Here is a 19,294-nt window from a genome sequence, read left to right as displayed (position 1 = left end):
CTACCGCACGGCGAAAATGTATGCCTGAGCCTGCTGTTTCATTTAGGCGGCGCAGGGCGCTTGCGTGACGTTATGATGTGTGACGGACAATGTCATTGTTTTTTGATTTAAATGCCATCTAGTGAGTTTCCCTGAAACTGGTATTAATATAACTGTAGTACCAGTAGTACTCACAGAGATGTGCTTAAGCTGCGCTAGATGGCGTTAACCTCAATTATACATAGTGCTGCAGACATTTTGCACTATATGGCGCTGTTATTAATATTTTGAGTTACAATGTCGTTGAATTTTCACTTCTGCCGGCACTCCCGGAGTGCAACCCGTTGTTTTTTTTTTATGAACGACAATATAACGATTTTGGAACGATATTAACAGGTATTTCAATACCGGTTCCGAGCCCTGCACTGGACTTATTATTCTTCTTTACTTTACTTCTCTTACCCTTTTACTCTTTACTTCCAGGTGCTCAGGATTCACCTGTTAGAATTAGAGAAAGTGCAGGAGCTATGCCGCGACTTCTGCGGACGGTACATCGCCTGCTTGAAGACGAAGATGCAGAGTGAGAATCTTCTACGGACTGACTACACGGGAGGTTGGTATACTATATAGTCTGTATCTTTAGGTATTTAAATAAAAGTAATCAATTTGTACATTTTCGGGTAGTTATAGCATTTATTGGTTAACCAACCAAATACAAAACCGCCTGGATCTGTCACTGAACGACTTGACTTTAACCTACATTATTTGATCGTGAATGTTTTCATCTACCCTCAACTGGCTTAAGGAGCCATTTGAGGGTAGATTTTGTTTACTTTTATTTAAATACCTAAAGATACAGAGTATAGATAACGGCAAGCTTAAGTTTTCGATTCAAGCCACAAGATGGCAGCCTGCAACTAGCATAGGATTATGAACTGTAGAAGACAGGGCTGCTTTGGCGTGAACAGTCAATGTCAAGATTAAGTTTTCGATTTTGGCCGCAAGATGGCAGACCCTTAACGAGTGAAGGATAGTGAACTGGAGACGGCAGCATCTGCTTATTTTAGTGAAGTGTCAATGTCAAGTTTAAGTTTTCGATTTTGGCCGCAAGATGGCAAATCCTCCTACTGCATGATCCTTATTGATATCCTACTTTAGAAAATTCAGTCACACTCTATAGGGTATTTGACTACTAGTCAAATCAGTTTCTTTTTTCGAACTGTCAAAACGATTTTGGTACTATGGGATTTATATGAAACACTAGCATGTGACGTCACGGCAGCATCTGCTTATTTTAGTGAAGTGTCAATGTCAAGTTTAAGTTTTCGATTTTGGCCGCAAGATGGCAAATCCTCCTACTGCATGATCCTTATTGATATCCTACTTTAGAAAATTCAGTCACACTCTATAGGGTATTTGACTACTAGTCAAATCAGTTTCTTTTTTCGAACTGTCAAAACGATTTTGGTACTATGGGATTTATATGAAACACTAGCATGTGACGTCACGATAAAATTACCTACTGTTTATAGTTTTATACGGGTTTTAAAGTGGAAATGGTGTCTAAAAATAACTGCTGTCTACGTTTCGCTATTAATCTTCTGGTGCTTTATTTCATGTATATGGTGCAAAATAATTTATTTTAATTACAATAAAATACCCTATAGACTGATAGGCTATCCTCGCAAACTGGATTCTGTAACTTATTCTGTGTCTTAGGATCTAAAAAACAAACCTTATTCAGGCGTGGCGCACTCCGCGATAAGTACATCCGTCCCACACCAATTTTGGTGGCTAGCCATAAGCCGCGCGTGGCGCTGTCGCCACCTAGCGGCCATATCTGTCCTGATCGTAACAGACGCGTTTTGTTAGAGTGAATCTTCTGTACCTAGTACTATTATTTATTCTGTGCCTTATTTCAGGTGGCGTTGAAAGCAACAACAATCTCTCGGGCTCCTTAGACGACCATTCCAGCACATCCAACTCCCCACAGTATCAGGTATGAAATGTACGTTAATTTATATTCGTATAGATTTTACGGCAGCGTTTGCTATTTTAGTATGGTTTTTTACCAGTGACTTAGTTTAATTACACAAACGGGTCTACCGCGATATAATTTCATTGTTTTTATGATGACTTTCGACGTTTCACCTGAGTTGCAACTTTCAGTCTTTCCGTGACCACAGCTGGTGCAACTCAGCTGAAACGTCGGAATTTAAGGTAAAAACAATGAAATTATATCGCGGTAGACCCGTTCGTGTAATTAAATGTGCGTACAAACGCGAGAGTTTAAAGTGTTACAGTGACTTAGTTATTGACAGATATTAATTGTATTAGAGCTAATTGGTCACTACAGAGGGTTTTGTTGCCGTGAGTAACTTAACCTTTTAACCTTCTTAACCTCTCCTCAGTGGGTTGTCAAAAATGTGCTTGTTAAATGATTGTATTTCAGAATTTCCCTATTCTAGAATACAATAATTTATTACGCAAAACTCTGCGTAGAGGGCGTCACTAAGCCAATCACATGGCCTACCATGAAACACGACAATCGAAAGTTCGGTCGATCGATAGAGAGGCAGATAAAGAAATTTCGATTTTCGCGCGTCGCGGTAGACCACCTGTAAACAAACCGCCTTGGTGCATCAATGTCATAGTGAAAACTTGTCAAAAAACTGTTTAAGGCCTAGTATGGGTAAGTTACTCTATGGTTTACTAAACAAATTAGTGCTGCACTCTGGCGGCAGAACATTGCAGTAATACTCCCTATTGCTCAACGACAGATATCTGATTTGGGCCTCGCGACAGAGGAGATGTTAAGTATCCATCAAAACCGTCCAAGCGCTAGGCGGACTCGCGCACGAAGGGTTCCGTACCATTACGCAAAAAACAACAAAAAAAGCACGTTTGTTGTACGGGAGGCCCACTGAAATATTTATTTTATTCTGTTTCTAGTATTTGTTGTTATAGCGGCAACATAAATACATCATCTGTGAAAATTTCAACTGTCGAGCTATCACGGTTCATGAGATACAGCCTGGTGACAGACAGATAGACAGTGGAGTCTTAGTGATAGGGTCCCGTTTTTACTCTTTGGGTACGGGACCCTAAAAAGAAAGCGATTTATTTCTGAAATTTTTATAATTGTTGATGTATTATTACTATTTTTTTTGTATGTAAATTCAATGTTGACGTGTAAAAGTGCCTATTTGCTGAATAAATGTTGAAGTTTGAATTTATGATATTAGAAGTTGGAACTTGGGTTATGTAACCCAACCTTGGGTTGTGTTGGGTTATGTTGGATTATGGGTTGGGTTGGGGTTGGGTTGTGTTGGGGGTTGGGTAATGGGGTTAATACCCCATTATGGATGAATAATTTATTTTTATTAAAAATTTCCAGTCACCCGTGGCTGCGCTGCCGGCGCCGCCCTCCTACCCCGTGTTCCACGCCGACCTGCCCTTCGCGGCCCCCAGGCCCGACCCGCGTGAGTACATACCACCATCAACATCTATTAAATATTACCTAATTTACCTATTCAATATTATTTATTTATAATGAGGCGTCAAGACCGCTAACTTCGAGCAACACCGGCTTCCGACACGTCGAAAGGGAGGGGCCCAAGCGATATCTTACCGTACAAATCATTCTGCAATTTTTTGCGGGGGGAAAGGTGCACACAGTCGCACTTCTCACACACTTACATACAAAATCCAATCTGTAATGACGACACAAATACATAGAAAATGACACCCTACACAGACAAATCTTGCACACCTCGATTTGTTTTTGTGTACCGTCACAAGTGTCACAACACGCACACTAACACATTTTCGTCGAAGAATTTTATAAGCAATTAGGCATTTTTTCTGCTGTGTGTTCACTCGTGTGACTGAACTCGGTCTAGTTTAAAATCCGAGCGCAAATAGTTTTATCACCCGCGCTAGATCAGTTGATCTTGTACCTAGGCAGAGGGAAAATAGTGCGAATGCCGCCTCCCTTCCGTGTTGCTCGAAGACCGCTAAGCTTAAGTAGGCCTGGGCTGGACATGTCTGTTACATGCACCCGGAAAGGTGGGCCAAAATGGTTATTAAGTGGGACCCACGGAACACCATAGACCGGGCCGGGGTTCAGGCAGACTGAAAAGGAGATGTCGGGACCACTTGGACGCATTCTACCCCAAATGGTGGGAAAATGCCGATGACAGGGTCGAGTGGAGAAAACGAGGGGAGGCCTTTACCCAGCAGTGGGACACCAAAGTAGGCTAAAAAAATTATAATGTATGTTGTGCTTGATAGTTAGTAAGTATACTTAATATTAAGATGTAGTGTATAATTATTTTCCATCGTATTTTCACGGAAACTTAGGTACGTGTCATGCTATTTCGGTCAGTCTCGGTACAAAAATACTGAGGTTGACTGAAGTAGCATGACAAATACGAACGTTTCCGAGAAAATACGATGGAAATCAATTATGCACTACATATGTAAGTGTGTATCCAATTTACATTTCGTTACCTCGCCTATACTCTGTATCTTTAGGTATTTAAATAAAAGTAAACAAATAATTTGTAAATTTTCGGGTAGTTATAACATTTATTGGTTAACCAACCAAATACAAAACCTGGGGCCGATTGCATAACAAACTACAACTAATATTACAAGCGGAACTCCTTTTCTAATTTCACTTATTAAATAAGGAGTTCCGCTTGTAATATTAGTTGTAGTTTGTTATGCAATCGGCCCCTGGATCTGTCTCTGAACGACCTGGCTTTAACCTACGTTATTTGATCATGTAATGTTAATCTACCCTCAACTGGCTTAAGGAGCAATTTGAGGGTATAGTCGTATCATCGAGAGCGTGGAATTGCATATGTAGTAGTATTGTTTGTTTACAGGCATTCTATATTTGAATTTTCTATTTTCTTGTACTATCAGCATACAACCACTACAAATGCAATTCCATCTTCTCGATAATTCAACTATAGATTTTGTTTACTTTTATTTAAATACCTAAAGATACAGACTATAGAAATAAATCATCCTATCAATGACAACTTTTGTTGCGGACGTGATGGTTGATACGATTATACGTATATATTTCAGAATCCCTAGTGGTACAAGGCTCAACGCCCATAAGCCAAATCGGTGCCGGGTTGATATCAACAGATTCTTTCACAGGTAAGTAACATCTTAATACGGCATAGGGACCGTGCGCGTTGGAGGGTCTGCCATCTTGTGGCCTGAATCGGAAACATATGTGCACATGTACATTGCCAAAGCAAGTGCTACCGTTCTCGTCGGTACGTTTCCTTGTGCATAGTAGGTTCTGCCATCTTGTGGGCTACATCGGAAGCATAAACGACTCATTTACGCCTTGCGCCAAAAATCTGACGGCTCCTATGCTGCCCTCTATAGTTCATGCACGGGGCCTTTGGCATTTGACTGTATTTAAAATAAATTATTTTACACCATGCATGAAATAAAGCACCAGAAGATTAATAGAGAAACGTAGACAGCAGTTATATGTAGACACAATTTACATTTTTAAACCCGTTTAAAACTATGAAGAGGTTATTTGATTGTGACGTCACATGCTAGTGTTTCATATAAATTACATAGTAGCAAAATCGTTTTGACAGTTCGAAAAAAGAAACTGATTTGACTAGTAGTCAAATACCCTATTACGCCTCATTGCAGAATACACTTTTGAATTCTTAACGAATGATCGGGAATCTGGATAATGTTTTTACTTTTGCTTATCGTTTCTTTTAAGGGACGAATTCCAACAATTCCTGTTCGTCCGTCTCCGGTTCCCCCCCTCCAGAGGACGAAGATGACTCCAGCGGCAAGCGCGGCGTCCTCCCGCGGCACGCCACGCAGGTGATGCGCGCCTGGCTGTTCCAGCATCTAGTGGTGAGTGGTCTGAGGAACGTGACACAAGCCAGTGGGGAGACACTCCTGACTTAGGCCAAACTCGGCTCCGTTCGGCTCAGCATTGCTCCGAGCAATTATTAGGGTTGGCACCACTTGACGTCCTTTTGCGTGCACGACCTCAGATAAGATAATCACTTGAATTTTGACAGCCCTAAATAGCCGAAAGGGATAGTGCCATACATTAGAAAGGGACAGCATGATTCGTCCCTGAATCGCTGTCAAACTTCGGTTTCCTTCCTGTACGGTAGTACTATTATTTATTCCGTGCCCAAGCAAGCGCTGTGAAAGGGACAACAACACCCCCTCCCTCCCACTCAGTAACCATGTTACTAGATTTGAATTTAATAAATCCATAAGAAACAACCTTAACGAAAACCTTTTTGTTTCCAGCACCCATACCCGACTGAGGAAGAGAAGCGTACACTGGCGGCGCAAACCAGGCTGACTCTGCTGCAAGTCAACAACTGGTTTATCAATGCCCGTCGTCGCATCCTACAGCCTATGCTAGACTGCGCTGATAAACCTGGTAAGTCATTAATATGCCATCATTAGTATCATTACCATCTTCATCATTCATTACCATACCATCACAAATATCTTCATCATTACCATCCCAAGCCATGTTAGATTGCGCTGACAAGCCTGATGGGTCATCGCATCATCACCATGCCATCTACAGTATCGTATGTAGTTTATTATATTGTTACACAGTATATTGATAAACTAGGCTGACTCTACTGCAAGTCAACAACTGGTTTATCAATGCCCGTCGTCGCATCTGTCATATGCTAGACTATGCGGACAAGCCTGGTAAGTCATTAATATGTCATCATTAGTATCATTACCATCTTCATCATTACCATTTTCATAATTACCATCCTAAGCCATGTTAGACTGCGCTGACAAGCCTGATGGGTCATCACTCATCACCATGCCATCGACAGTATGTTATGTAGTATTAGTTATTTGCGATGCAAGTGCGGAAAAGAGGAAATTCGAAACGAGTGGCGATAAATTAAAACACGACCAGTGAATTACTTAGTCGCACGCTAGGCTGACTCTACTCCAAGTCAACAACTGGTTCATCAACGCTCGCCGTCGCATCCTACAGCCTATGCTAGACTGCGCTGATAAACCCGGTGAGTTAAATTGTCATTACCATCCCATCATTACCATCTTCATCATTCATTACCATACCATCTCAAATATCTTCATCATTACCATCCCATGCCATGTTAGACTGCGCTGACAAGCCTGATGGGTCATCACATCATCACCATGCCATCTACAGTATGTTATGTAGTATATTATATTATTACCAATATGTTGGCAAACTAGGCTGACTCTACTCCCAAGTCAACAAAAAAGCCCGTTGTCTCACAGCCCAGGTTAGACTGCGCTGACAAACCCGCAGTTAAATTGTCATTACTATCCAAGTAACTCCACTTCTCTTGAACTGCAAGCACAGACGAACTGACGAAGACTAATATTACATACACATGTCGCTGGCCCAATATTACAGGGTTCTATGTTTCACTTTTATCTAACTGAAATTTGAACATTGTCATACTGACATTAAGTCGAATTTCAACTATCTTGAAAATGTAACATAAAACCCTGTGATATTGGGGCAGCGATGTATGAAGTGTTATTTTTGTTAAAGGTTTTTTTTCCGGTTTCAGGTGGAAAGAAGAGCAAAAATGGATCTTCCATCAGCAAAAGGTACTGGCCTGATGCACTCTCGAATCCACAGTTCACCGCAGGTAATGAAATCGTTGATACCCTGAAACATTCATACAAAATTATAAACTGAAATAAATGTCATTAACAAAAATTTCACTTTTGGTACAAGCTTTTATAGCTGACTGCAGTTTACTTTCCACAGGCAACTAATACTCATCGAGACAATTCTATAAACCCCAAACACAATTAGGTTGCGTTGTTTTATCACAGAGTTCCTATGGCTACCTCTTGTCTCCATCATCAGATCAGCTCGATGGTACCATGGCATTGTCACCTGACTTACATACGTATGGAAATTTTCAGCTTCATCGAAAAGTGGGTCAAATTTAACTTGCAAGATGACATTTATGACACCCTTAACTTGACATGTTTACTTCCAGGTCTCCTGTCATCCTCAGAAGACGAAGAGCAGGAGGGCGAGCCTTCAGGAGACGAACAGGAGCCCCCCAACGAGGACGCAGAGACCTTCCCCCCCATACAGCAGACCATGCACTAAGTCACACATAAACAAATAACCACATAAGTAGGAGAGATATGTATGTTCTGGACCAGTTTAGGTATTTATCTCCCCCCCCCGGGTGGGAAGAGCAGGAGGGCGAGCCTTCAGGAGACGAGCAGGAGCCCCCCAACGAAGACTCTGAGACCTTCCCCCCCATACAGCAGACCATGCACTAAGTCATACTACAAAAAATAAATAACCACATGAGTAGGAGAGATATCTATGTTCTGGACCAGTTTAGGTATTTATCTCCCTCCCTGGGTGGGGGGAGGGGGAGGGGGGATAAATGCCTAAACTGGTCCAGAACATACATATCTCTCCTAAAATTTTTGACATATGCATGTAATTCCTTAATCCCGCCCTAGGGCGGTAAAGTAGCACCATGTACTGTCAAAATGCTTTATAATTTTTATAAACCTACATGTCCTGCGGGCGCAGCACGGTTCCATTTTTATCGACTATCACCATGCGCGTCCCTTTCGCACTTACATACTTGCTAGAACGTGACAGGCATGGTGACAAGCGATAAAAACGTGACCGTGCTACGCCGCCTGATCTCAATTTGTCATGTTACTTTGTTGTGCCATGCCATGAATGCATTTTACATTTAACCATTGAATGATAAAAAAAACTAAAATAAAAGAAATAGTTGCCAAGCGGGATTAGAAATATGAAAAATATAACTAAAGTGCGAACTTGAAATATTATTATATGAAAAATATAATTAATGGACTTGAAAAATGTATTGAATGCTTCCACTTAAGGTCGATAAAACAGCCATGATATGTAAAAACGAACTTTACTACGATATATTTAAGATCGAAATTGGGTCTGAGCCTTCACAGAAACTTATTTAAAAGGTTATTTTGATGTGATTGTAATTTTTATCCAGATTATGTAAACATCTCCAACCTGGGGCCCACTGATTACCAGTCCGCTGGACGATATCGGCCTGTCAGTTGTTCGGAACTGTTAAAATTTTGTTCTAACTGACAGGCCGATACCGTCCGGCGGACTGTTAATCAGTGGGCACCTTAACTCTTATTTGAGCTGACAGTTCAAAAATGACTAACGAATTAGTGCAGGTAGTGCATAATTATTTTCCATCGTATTTTCACGGAAACGTACGAATGTGTCTTACTATTTCAGTCAGTCTCGGTACAAAAAGTACTGACGACTGAAGAGACGAGAAAATACGATGGGAAACAATTTTGCACTAAAGTGTCATTCTATGGAACTTGCTAACTATGTAAACAAAAGTCACTAAATTCTAAATTCATTCAGAGACAATTTCAATATGGCCGATGTGGCGGTTTGTTTACATAGTTAGCAAGTTCCATAGAATGAAACTTTACATCTGTATTACTCATTGAATATGACAATTGAAATAATATCATCAAAAAATATGTCAGAGACGATTAGAGTTCAAATTTGCGTAGTTTTTTACGCACGGCGGTTAAAAGAGTTACTTTTTTTAAAGTTGTTTTTTTAATAATTGTTTTTGTGAATACTCAGAATTCCATAAACGAAAAAACCCCTTCAAGAAATGATGCACTTCACTATAGTCTGACAAAAAAAAATAGAAATTAAAAAGTGGCAATACTGTAGTCGTCCCTTTCAAATCAATCTATACACCGTGTTTTTATTGAATTCCGTTAACTTCGGGGTATAGTTAAGTACGTTTATAAGAACTAAATGGCATAGTTAATTTTCAAAAAAAAAATTTTTTTTTGTTTTCTTTTTTGTTTTTTTTTTGTTTAAAAAGTAATTAAATGTAGCATATAGCGTTGTTGTAACACGGGCATTACATTTAACTCAACCAAACAATTGAAATCTGTGACATATCAATGTCATTTCGTACATCAATCGACCGAGATTGTACTTAAGTTTAGTAGCAAATGTATGAACTCATTCTAAACACTAATCAATATGTAAGCCGGCCCTAAGGCAAGTGTACACGCTTGTAGAGGCCTTATAGGAAAAAAATAAATTATGGATTATCTCCGAAATGGACTTAATTAGAACATCGGTGTCTTTGAGAAAGTTACTTGATTTAAGCTCAGGAATGCACCCTTGGAATTAACGGAAATAAAAAAAAAACACGGTGTAGAAGAAAACGGGATGACACTACAGTATTGCCACTTTTTTATTTCTACTCTTTTTTGTCAGACTATACACAATGTCGGAAAAGCATGCAAATGACATGTTGTTTATGGATATTGTGGTCTTTGATCAAAAATTAAATGAAACCTAATTACATACACGAAAAAATTGTAAATATGCTGGTGAAAAAAACAAACATACGTATTGTAAAAAGCATTATTTCTTGATTGAGATAGTGTACTAAAACATATGAAAAAGACGTCGCAATACTGAAACGGTATACCATAATTTTAAGAATAACTCGATGGCAATTAATATTAGTAGCTTCTAAATTGACTTTAATTACTATCTAAAGTATTATTGACAGTATTAATGATTTCTTGCGGTAAACTTTTTGTTTTTCTATTTTTAATTTGTTAAATTATTAGTCCCGAGAATGAAATGACAAAAAAGTATCGATATAGAAAACAGATGCATTAATTTTTATGTCTGAGCGTTTCTTTTATTTTTTGCCATTTCTATATATTTTGACCTTTTATGCCACTTTTGTGTTATTTTAGTCAGAATCGCGAGCCCTTTGCATCCTTATAGGAGAAAAAAAGTGTCCTAAAATTATCAAACTTTCGTTTTTGTTACCGCCATACAAAATGTATAGGGAAATGGTAGCACAATAGCAAAAAAAACACTGGGACATTTTTTATCCCATTAGGATCGAAAGAGCTCATGATTCTAAGTAGAAATAACACAAAAGTGGCAAAAAAGGTCACAATATATAAAAATGGCAAAAAATTAAAGAAACGCTCGTCTATAGTTTACCGTTGAGGCGAAAATGATCCATCCTCAAAAAATGAATTATGTAATGACTGACTTTTCTTTTTGACAATATTTTTGTGGGTCGTTCCCTAAATACTAAATATTTAATATTTTTTACTAAATTATTAAAATGTCTATGAGTCATATTAATAAGCCACTAAATTAATTGCCATTTTATCCTAGCATAGAAACATGTATACGTAAATCATACCTCACTATTTTAAATTCAAATTATTCGTAATTAATGTGACAAAAATACGCTTCCATTTTGATTTTTGTTACAGCACAGAATGCCGTTGTTAAATACTTATATTTTAAAATTAAAATATTAAACCACAGAAAGATATTACGTAAATATTTTGTTTAAAAACATATTGTCAAAGTAAATTTTGTAGTCACAGTAAATTTACTGCGAACTTTCGACACATGATTAAAACTTTTGGAACACCATTTGACTTCTTTGATCCTTATTTTTTCACTGACGTGTTAAATTTGTTAAATATCAAAAAGTGTCGCCATCTACACGTAGACCAAAGTATGGCATGTCATGTGTTGAAAGATGGCAGTAAATTTACTGTGACTATTCTATATTTCTATTTAAATTATCTTTGGTAAAAGTAAAGTGTCAGAAGTCATAGATTACATGATGAGGAGAGTTTACCAAGGCCGAAAATAACCGAGGTCGTTCACGTAGGTATGCGTTATTTTTTTATTGTAAAGTTTTTACTTCAAAAAACACAAAAATTTCAAATAAAATTTATTTTATTTAACAACGGCATTTAAAAGAGTTATTTAACTAGTAAACAAGTTGCCTAAAATAAGTAGTTCCTTCGCCTTTAATGTAAATATATTAATGTTTATATTCCTTGTTTGCTATTTAAATAACTAGCTTGCGTTCGTCAATTTTCAAGCCGGTTGTGAAAGTTTCGGTTTTCGCCCTCAAACGACTGAATGAAATAGAAAAAAGTATTTTGTACCACGAGAACCGTCCATAGTGGAAACTTATTTATTTATAAAATGTATTAGTTTTGTAAAATAATTGTAGATTTTTGAAAAATTATTTTACTTGGCATCAGCCTACAAATCAGGAATGTAAACAATAATAAAACTTAATAATATTGACTGCTTTTTATCTGAATAAAATTAATATAGTGCCTTGTTTCGAAATACAATACCTACTAATGCATAATAATACAATATATATATATATATATATAGTTTTGTAATTACCTAAGGATTATTTTTTTATTTCACGAACAAATTATCGGAATAAACTATCATTTTTTTGTAATAGGTAAATTTCCATTTCTTTTTGAGTTGCTAGGAATTTTTCAAAAATCTACATTACAAGTACTCATTGTAAGTTTTTTTAAGGCAGCCATACTAGAGATAGTGATATAATTTAAGAACTCAAGATTATACGACTCCTTAATACAGTTACATAATACATATGTATACTCTGAAAATTCGATTCAAAATTGTATACGCTATAATGGAAATACTTTTTAATGTAAGTGTAAATTTATTAAAAAACTTTATTTTGAACGGCTTTGGAAATATAAAAAAGTTCTCTTTTCTGAATTAAAAATGTTTCTTGCGAAAATTAATTGAATAAAAATCAAATATTGAAATGAAACAGTATTGTATTTTTTAAAACAGAAATGGGAACTATGTAAATGATTTTAATAAAAGTTTACTTAATATTGCGTCACAAATATTGATGTAAAATTAAATAAATATAATATCATTTCATTGCAAGTAGGTAAAGCATAAAATTGCTTAATAAAAAAATAAGTGATGTCGTCTATACGATGCAACGGATATACGTAAAGGAATGGTGAAAAAAAAAATGATTTTTTTATCATTATTATCTGTATACATGTAGTAATAAAAAAATTGTAATTTTACTAAAGTATTTTAACGAAGTTTTTTTTTATAAATATAGTGAAAATGTCCACTCTCTAGTATACTATAGATATACGCTTGATAGTTGTAAGTTTCCAAGTTAAATATACATATTATTGCATAATAAGGCGCTAGTCAATAAATACATTTTAGGCTCAAACCTGTACTTTCTTTTTATAACCTTTACTGACATACGTGACGTTTTTAGGGTTCCGTACCCAAAGGGTAAAACGGGACCCTATTACTAAGACTTCGCTGTCCGTCCGTCCGTCTGTCACCAGGCTGTATCTCACGAACCGTGATAGCTAGACAGTTGAAATTTTCACATATGATGTATTTCTGTTGCCGCTATAACAACAAATACTAAAAACAGAATAAAATAAAGATTTAAATGGGGCTCCCATACAACAAACGTGATTTTTGACCAAAGTTAAGCAACGTCGGGAGTGGTCAGTACTTGGATGGGTGACCGTTTTTTTTTTGTTTTTTTTTTTGCATTATGGTACGGAACCCTTCGTGCGCGAGTCCGACTCGCACTTGCCCGGTTTTTTTTGTCACGTGCTATTTACGGGGTGAATAATATACACGATGATTTTTAATCGATGATCAGGAACATTTTTTTCTAACTCAGTGATTGATGTAGATCACGTTGAAGTCGTAATTACATGGAAACAAATTTGTTATTTTATTATAATTTTAATTTTGAGATCAATTTTATCCTAATATCCTTGTCACTCTACTAATAAGTACCTATGAGCTATTAATTGCCTCTTTACAAACTTAATGGCAATGGGGTTGGCAACTGTCAAAGGTTTGCCTAGATGGCGCCATCATAGCTTGCCCCTTTTTCTATGAGATTTGGCTTAAAGAGCTGGCATCCAGGGTATTAAAAAAACAAAAATTTGACACAATTCTAGGGATTCACGGGGCAAGCTATGATGGCGCCATCTGCTAAAAACTTCCACCGGCCAACCCCATTGATAATTTATGGGTAATAAGCTTGTCATTGTCATATGCATAAACAAAGTCATAGATCCGTCAAATTTCCCGCCATATCGATGGCTCTTGACGTATCGTAGTTACTTCATGTAGGATAACCATGTATTTAGTGGTTATTAGTTTTAATTTTGTTTTAACTTTTAATTAATTAAACAATGAGATAATTGCGTGAGACCTAGACTAATAAGTTTAATTTGGCTAGATATTAATATTTTTCTACTCCTGATCACCGATTAAAAATCATCATGTATGTCGCCCGCAATACCAACCCCAGCTTTACCACTTTTCTGGGCAACGTTACTTATAAGATATTAAAAAAAATACCATTTCAAATTTTTTTCGTTTAGTTCGCGACCTTTATGGTCAACTAGTCAGCAGTCAGCTAGTCAGCATCTATTGTCAACTAGCAGTACCGTAGAACGGGGTGACTTTGGAAAATTTGGGGTTACTTTGATAGATTTAAAACGGCCATAGAATTACCATTAATCATTATTACTGAAAATGTTCCTGTAACTAGTTAGATTACTATATATTCATATTCACCTACTGTAAAAAATCTCGCATAAGAATATATTATGGCTTAGAAACTAGAATTTTAAAGTCGCCCCTGCATTTGAAAGTCACCCCGTTCTATCGTACTGATAAATTCCGCTACTTGACACTAGATGTCGACTACGAAATAACTCGCGATTTGGTAAGAAAACTGATGTATGGAGTTACCACTGTTTATTTACTTATATTACTCTATGCGCAACTTTATCAATCGCCTAAGATAATAGAACTATTCACAATATTTTTAAATGATTAGTGTTACCGGGCGATAAGACTGTGATATCACAGAATACAACACGTGTATATGTAAGTAAGATAAATATACTAAGATTGAAGAGAGGACTGCGATCGAGTTTTACGCAACGTATCATAACAGACGTCAGTGTAAAATAAATCGTTACCGTTTTCTTTTATAGTATTTTTATAGTTATTAGTTCTAGTTCCAGGTAAGTGTTTTTTTTATTTGTTTTTATAGACAAATAATTTCCTCCTAATTTGTTTTATACTGGCACGCTAGCCTGGGCAATAGTTACTCTTCAGAATAAGCGATTTAATTATTTAACAAATATGTTTTTTTTTTAAAGATAAAAGCAAGCATATTGCAGTGTTTTTTTTTAAGGTCCCCGAAATTTTATTTAAGAGCTCTTTCGACCATTGGGACGTTTAAAAAAATACTACAGATGCGTTTAGATGGTCTTTAAACCCTTAACAAGTTCTTATGTTCTTGGGACATTTTTAAGACCGATTTTCGGTTCATTAGTTGTAAACATCTGTAATTTCCAAATAAGCGATGTTTAATTGATATTTTCATTAATTTCATGAAGTGATCTCTGCAAAATCTAATCTAAAATGTGACAAAACGAACTTATGGTATACTAGCTTTATCATACCAAATTTTGTCTAAATCGGTTCAGCGGTTTAAGCGTGAAGAGGTAACAGACGGACAGACACACTTTCGCATTTTGTAATATTAAATATTATTTGGTATGTACATATAATATGTATTAGTAGGGATTTCGCCATAATGGCACTTTATTTAATTTCCCTTTTTCACTAACTTTTTTTTCGTTCTTCTATGGTTTTCTTCATTCTTGTCACTACTATATATTTTTGAGTTTATTTTTTACAGTTCAATAAAATGGTCTGGGAAAGATCAAAAGAAAATTACCCCAGAATTTGGTCAGAGTTTACCTGCGAGAAGACGAAGCAGAAATTCATAATAAAAGACCTGTCAGAAGAATATTATGACATAGCGCTTGGGTACATGACGAATATATTCCTTAACGAATCTGCTATATGCAAACCTTTAAGTAAGTAGACGTCTTGTTTTGTTGAACTATGCAAAAAGCTCATCGATACTACCGGTGACCAGACTGCTGGCAGCTTTCTCTCGCTGCCCATAAGTATTGCCATTCAGCGAGGGAATGCTGCCAGCATTTTTGCCGCGGAGCCTTATTTAGAAGTGTTTTAATTTAGATTAGTTTTTAATTTTACCACCACTCATTTCTTGGCCTAAGAATCGGAATTGCCATTCAGAGGGCCGATTTTTGAATTTCCAGCGCTCGATTTCGTAACTCGAAAATCGGTGGAAAACGGCGAAATGCTAATTTTTGAAATACGAGCGATATAAATTGGGAATCGAGGGGTGTTGACCACTCGATTTCAATTCTATTAGTAGAATTTAAATGCCTAGTAGTGGAGATATTCTTGAACGAAATACACGAAATCGAGCGGTCGAAATTCAAAAATCGGCCCCCAGCGGGGGAATGTAGCCAGCATTATGGCCTATGGGCACCCTTCCGCAGGGATCAGATCTGGGCCCCATTTCTCGAACGGTTTTAGACTAATATTATTAGTCTACGAACTGTCAAACCGTATGGGTTGCCATGGCAACATACTAATATTATTAGACTATAATACCGTTCGAGAAATAGGCCCCTGGGGGACTACTTTTATTAGTTAAAATTTAGTTTTTATTTAATTGTAATTTATTTTAAATGTGTTTAAATGTATGTATTATACCTAAGTAGTTTTGTAAAAATATATTAGTTATTAAGTACTTTAAATTATTTTTAAGGAATCCTAGAAGACCCTGTCTCCCGTCTTCAGATGCAACAAAAATGGATGAAGATCATGCGATCTAACATGGCGATTATCTGTTGCACTGTCGACGATGAGGTCCCAAGGGTCGCAGCCATACATTTCACGGTTGTACGGGAAAAGGGACAAGAACAGGTAAGGATATTAAGGAAATCAAGCATGTTAACCTTTTGACCGCCACAGACTGCTGTGGCCGTCAGCTTCGCCAATGCAATAGAGACTTACGCGGGACTCGGTAAAGTTCAATTTCGCTTAAATAATCGCGATCGCGTGGCGTACGGGGCACGTCATATGCCTTCGCCGTCTGGCTTTCAAACGGTTTAAGTTTTGACCCTCGATATGATAATGCCCAATAGATGACACCCGTATCACCAGACATCGGATTTTTTGAGGCAATGATAATGACAGGAAGTTCCTATATACATATACACATACATAGGCCATTTTAAACCGACTTTGAAACGAGAAGTTTTCTTAACCGAAACAAAATAACGTAGTCGGGTTACACTTTATTAAACGTTAGAAAAATATCTTAATTGTATAAAATAGAAAATTTATTCGTAAGCACAAACAGAAGAGAAAATCAAACAAAACATAAAACATAGTAAGGAGAAAGTGCCATGAAATGGTCACATCTCACCATGATGGTGACTTCCAGCGCTGATCTCCCGATGAGACCATCCGGTGATGGTCACATTCAACATGTAACGAACATAACAAAATAGAAAAAACATACATTAGACAGAAACAATTGAGCTAAAGATTAACGCTTTACCAGGCTAAGGGATATTTCCCACATACGGCACTTCAAACATGTGTTCTATTTTCGATGTGTAAGACTGACATTCGATTGTCATTTTTGAACTGTCAGCCTGGTTAAAGGGTTAACTCGTTAACATAAAAAAATGCAACGTAGAGAAAATAAAATACACTGAAAGATATAACATTAAATTAACACATTGTATTGTATTTCTTCATTGCGTGCCGGGAACCTGCTCGGTGGGTTCTCTGTTCGTAGTTGCTTTCCTCTACAAAGCGGAAAAATACTGGGACCGGCTACGAGCGTAGTGCTACGAAAACGTTGGCAGTGAATGTTATTTTTTTGTTTCCCAGCCTACCAAGGACCCTTTAACTTTGAACAAATACGACCAGTTTACTGAAGTGGTGGAGGCACTGACGGCGTCAGGAGACCTGTTTACCAGGTTCGATTCCGACGTGTACCTGTTCTCACTGGGGCTGTTCGTGTTACCGGAGTTCCGTGGGCTTGGCATTGCGACATACCTACTGAAATCTAGGTAAGCTTACTTTGAAGTGTGTAGAAATATATTAAATTGGATATTTTGTTATTTTTTTGTTTTTTAGATTTTGAAAACACTTGGGAGGATAGATAGAGTTCCCTATTCTGTACAACATAAGCGCAATTTCACCGTGGATATGGGCATTTTCACTTAAAAGTGTACCATTTACTTTTTTTCGAAATTCCATCAACTTTTGGGTTATTTCTACCTATCGTACTACAACGGGACCACCGATAAAAAAAAAAAGTGGCCCAAAAAGAAATGTCATATTTGTAACTCATTTTCACATTCATTTAGTATGGATCGTTGCAAAAGTGATATACACAAAATTTGTATTTTTTTACCCAAATTTATGTCGTGTTCAGAATAAGGAACTCTTCAAACCTGCAAATTTTTACTTACAAAATACTTTTGAATTCAATCCGGCTGCGGCTCAATCAATGATGCGGCTCTCGGCCGAAAACCTAATTTAACGTAAGAAACTAATATTGTAACAAGATAGGTACCTAAATTTTTTCTTTGTCTCTACTCTAAGTCACGAACAATAATTCATTTTTCTGGCAGATCTGGTGCTTTAGAGCCTTCTCTACCAGTCAACGCTGTCTATTTTATAATATTATTAATTTATTGTCTAGAATTACAATGTGCCGAGCCCTAGGGCTCCGCGGGACAGGCAATGTGTTCTCGACCCCGGGCGCGCAGGCCGCGGCGCGCTCCGCCGGCTACCGAGAGGTCGCCGCGCGCGTCTACAATGGGCAGAAGCTGGCTTTGATGGCCGCCGATGTGCTAGCATAATATACTCATTATTCCAGAGTTCGGACAATTTATCGCAAAAATAAATATCGTATGGAACATGATACAATTCTTTTAACAATTTTAAACTGCAGTTTTTGAGTGAAAACTGGAAATTTTATAAAGAAACTGTGTACATAATATGAGTTTAATCAATCTTGTCCTATTTTGTGAGATATGAAATGATTTTTGATGGTTTTGCGATGATTTGTCCTATCGCTACTCATTACTCTGGTACAGACGCCATCAGATAGGGTAATTGCGGCAGTCCGTCCGTGTCAGTTTCCGTCCACTTGACGGATTAGCAAATAATACATTTTATTTTTAATTTGCTACTTGAGAAATATGATTTTTATGTAGATAGATAAATTGTGTAGATATTAAGGATCGCATTAAGTCCAATTTTGTGGAGCAATGAAGGTTTATATTCAAATTTCGTCAAGTGGACGAAAACTAGAGTCGGGCGAAAACTAGCGCAATGACCCTATATCGGAGAGGCTAAGGTGCTCAAAAATATTGCACACGCCTCTATTGTCAAGGCGTTAGAGCGCGTTTAGATGTTTTTGAGCTCGGCCGCTCC

General features: G+C 37.2%; 1 protein-coding gene and 1 long non-coding RNA gene across 2 annotated transcripts in view; one reads left to right on the top strand and one right to left on the bottom strand.

The window, feature by feature from the left end:
* LOC134803750 (homeobox protein PKNOX2-like) overlaps nucleotides 1-8,361 on the top strand; it is a 41,723-nt gene extending 33,362 nt beyond the window's left edge. Inside the window, exons 4-11 of the mRNA XM_063776584.1 lie at nucleotides 463-592; nucleotides 1,902-1,978; nucleotides 3,377-3,461; nucleotides 5,080-5,154; nucleotides 5,750-5,889; nucleotides 6,301-6,436; nucleotides 7,593-7,673; nucleotides 8,034-8,361. Of these exons, the coding sequence (XP_063632654.1) occupies nucleotides 463-592; nucleotides 1,902-1,978; nucleotides 3,377-3,461; nucleotides 5,080-5,154; nucleotides 5,750-5,889; nucleotides 6,301-6,436; nucleotides 7,593-7,673; nucleotides 8,034-8,149 (840 nt within the window). The 3' untranslated portion in view covers nucleotides 8,150-8,361. The remainder of the gene's footprint in view (nucleotides 1-462; nucleotides 593-1,901; nucleotides 1,979-3,376; nucleotides 3,462-5,079; nucleotides 5,155-5,749; nucleotides 5,890-6,300; nucleotides 6,437-7,592; nucleotides 7,674-8,033) is intronic.
* LOC134803825 (uncharacterized) overlaps nucleotides 4,550-19,294 on the bottom strand; it is a 347,292-nt gene continuing 332,547 nt past the window's right edge. The window contains exon 2 of the long non-coding RNA XR_010146024.1: nucleotides 4,550-4,597. This is a non-coding gene — a long non-coding RNA (uncharacterized LOC134803825). The remainder of the gene's footprint in view (nucleotides 4,598-19,294) is intronic.

The sequence above is a fragment of the Cydia splendana genome, chromosome 27, assembly GCF_910591565.1.
Source record: "Cydia splendana chromosome 27, ilCydSple1.2, whole genome shotgun sequence".
In the NCBI taxonomy this organism is placed as follows: domain Eukaryota; kingdom Metazoa; phylum Arthropoda; class Insecta; order Lepidoptera; family Tortricidae; genus Cydia; species Cydia splendana.
Note: the sequence above shows the minus strand (reverse complement) of the source record. Positions and strands in the feature narration are given on the sequence as shown.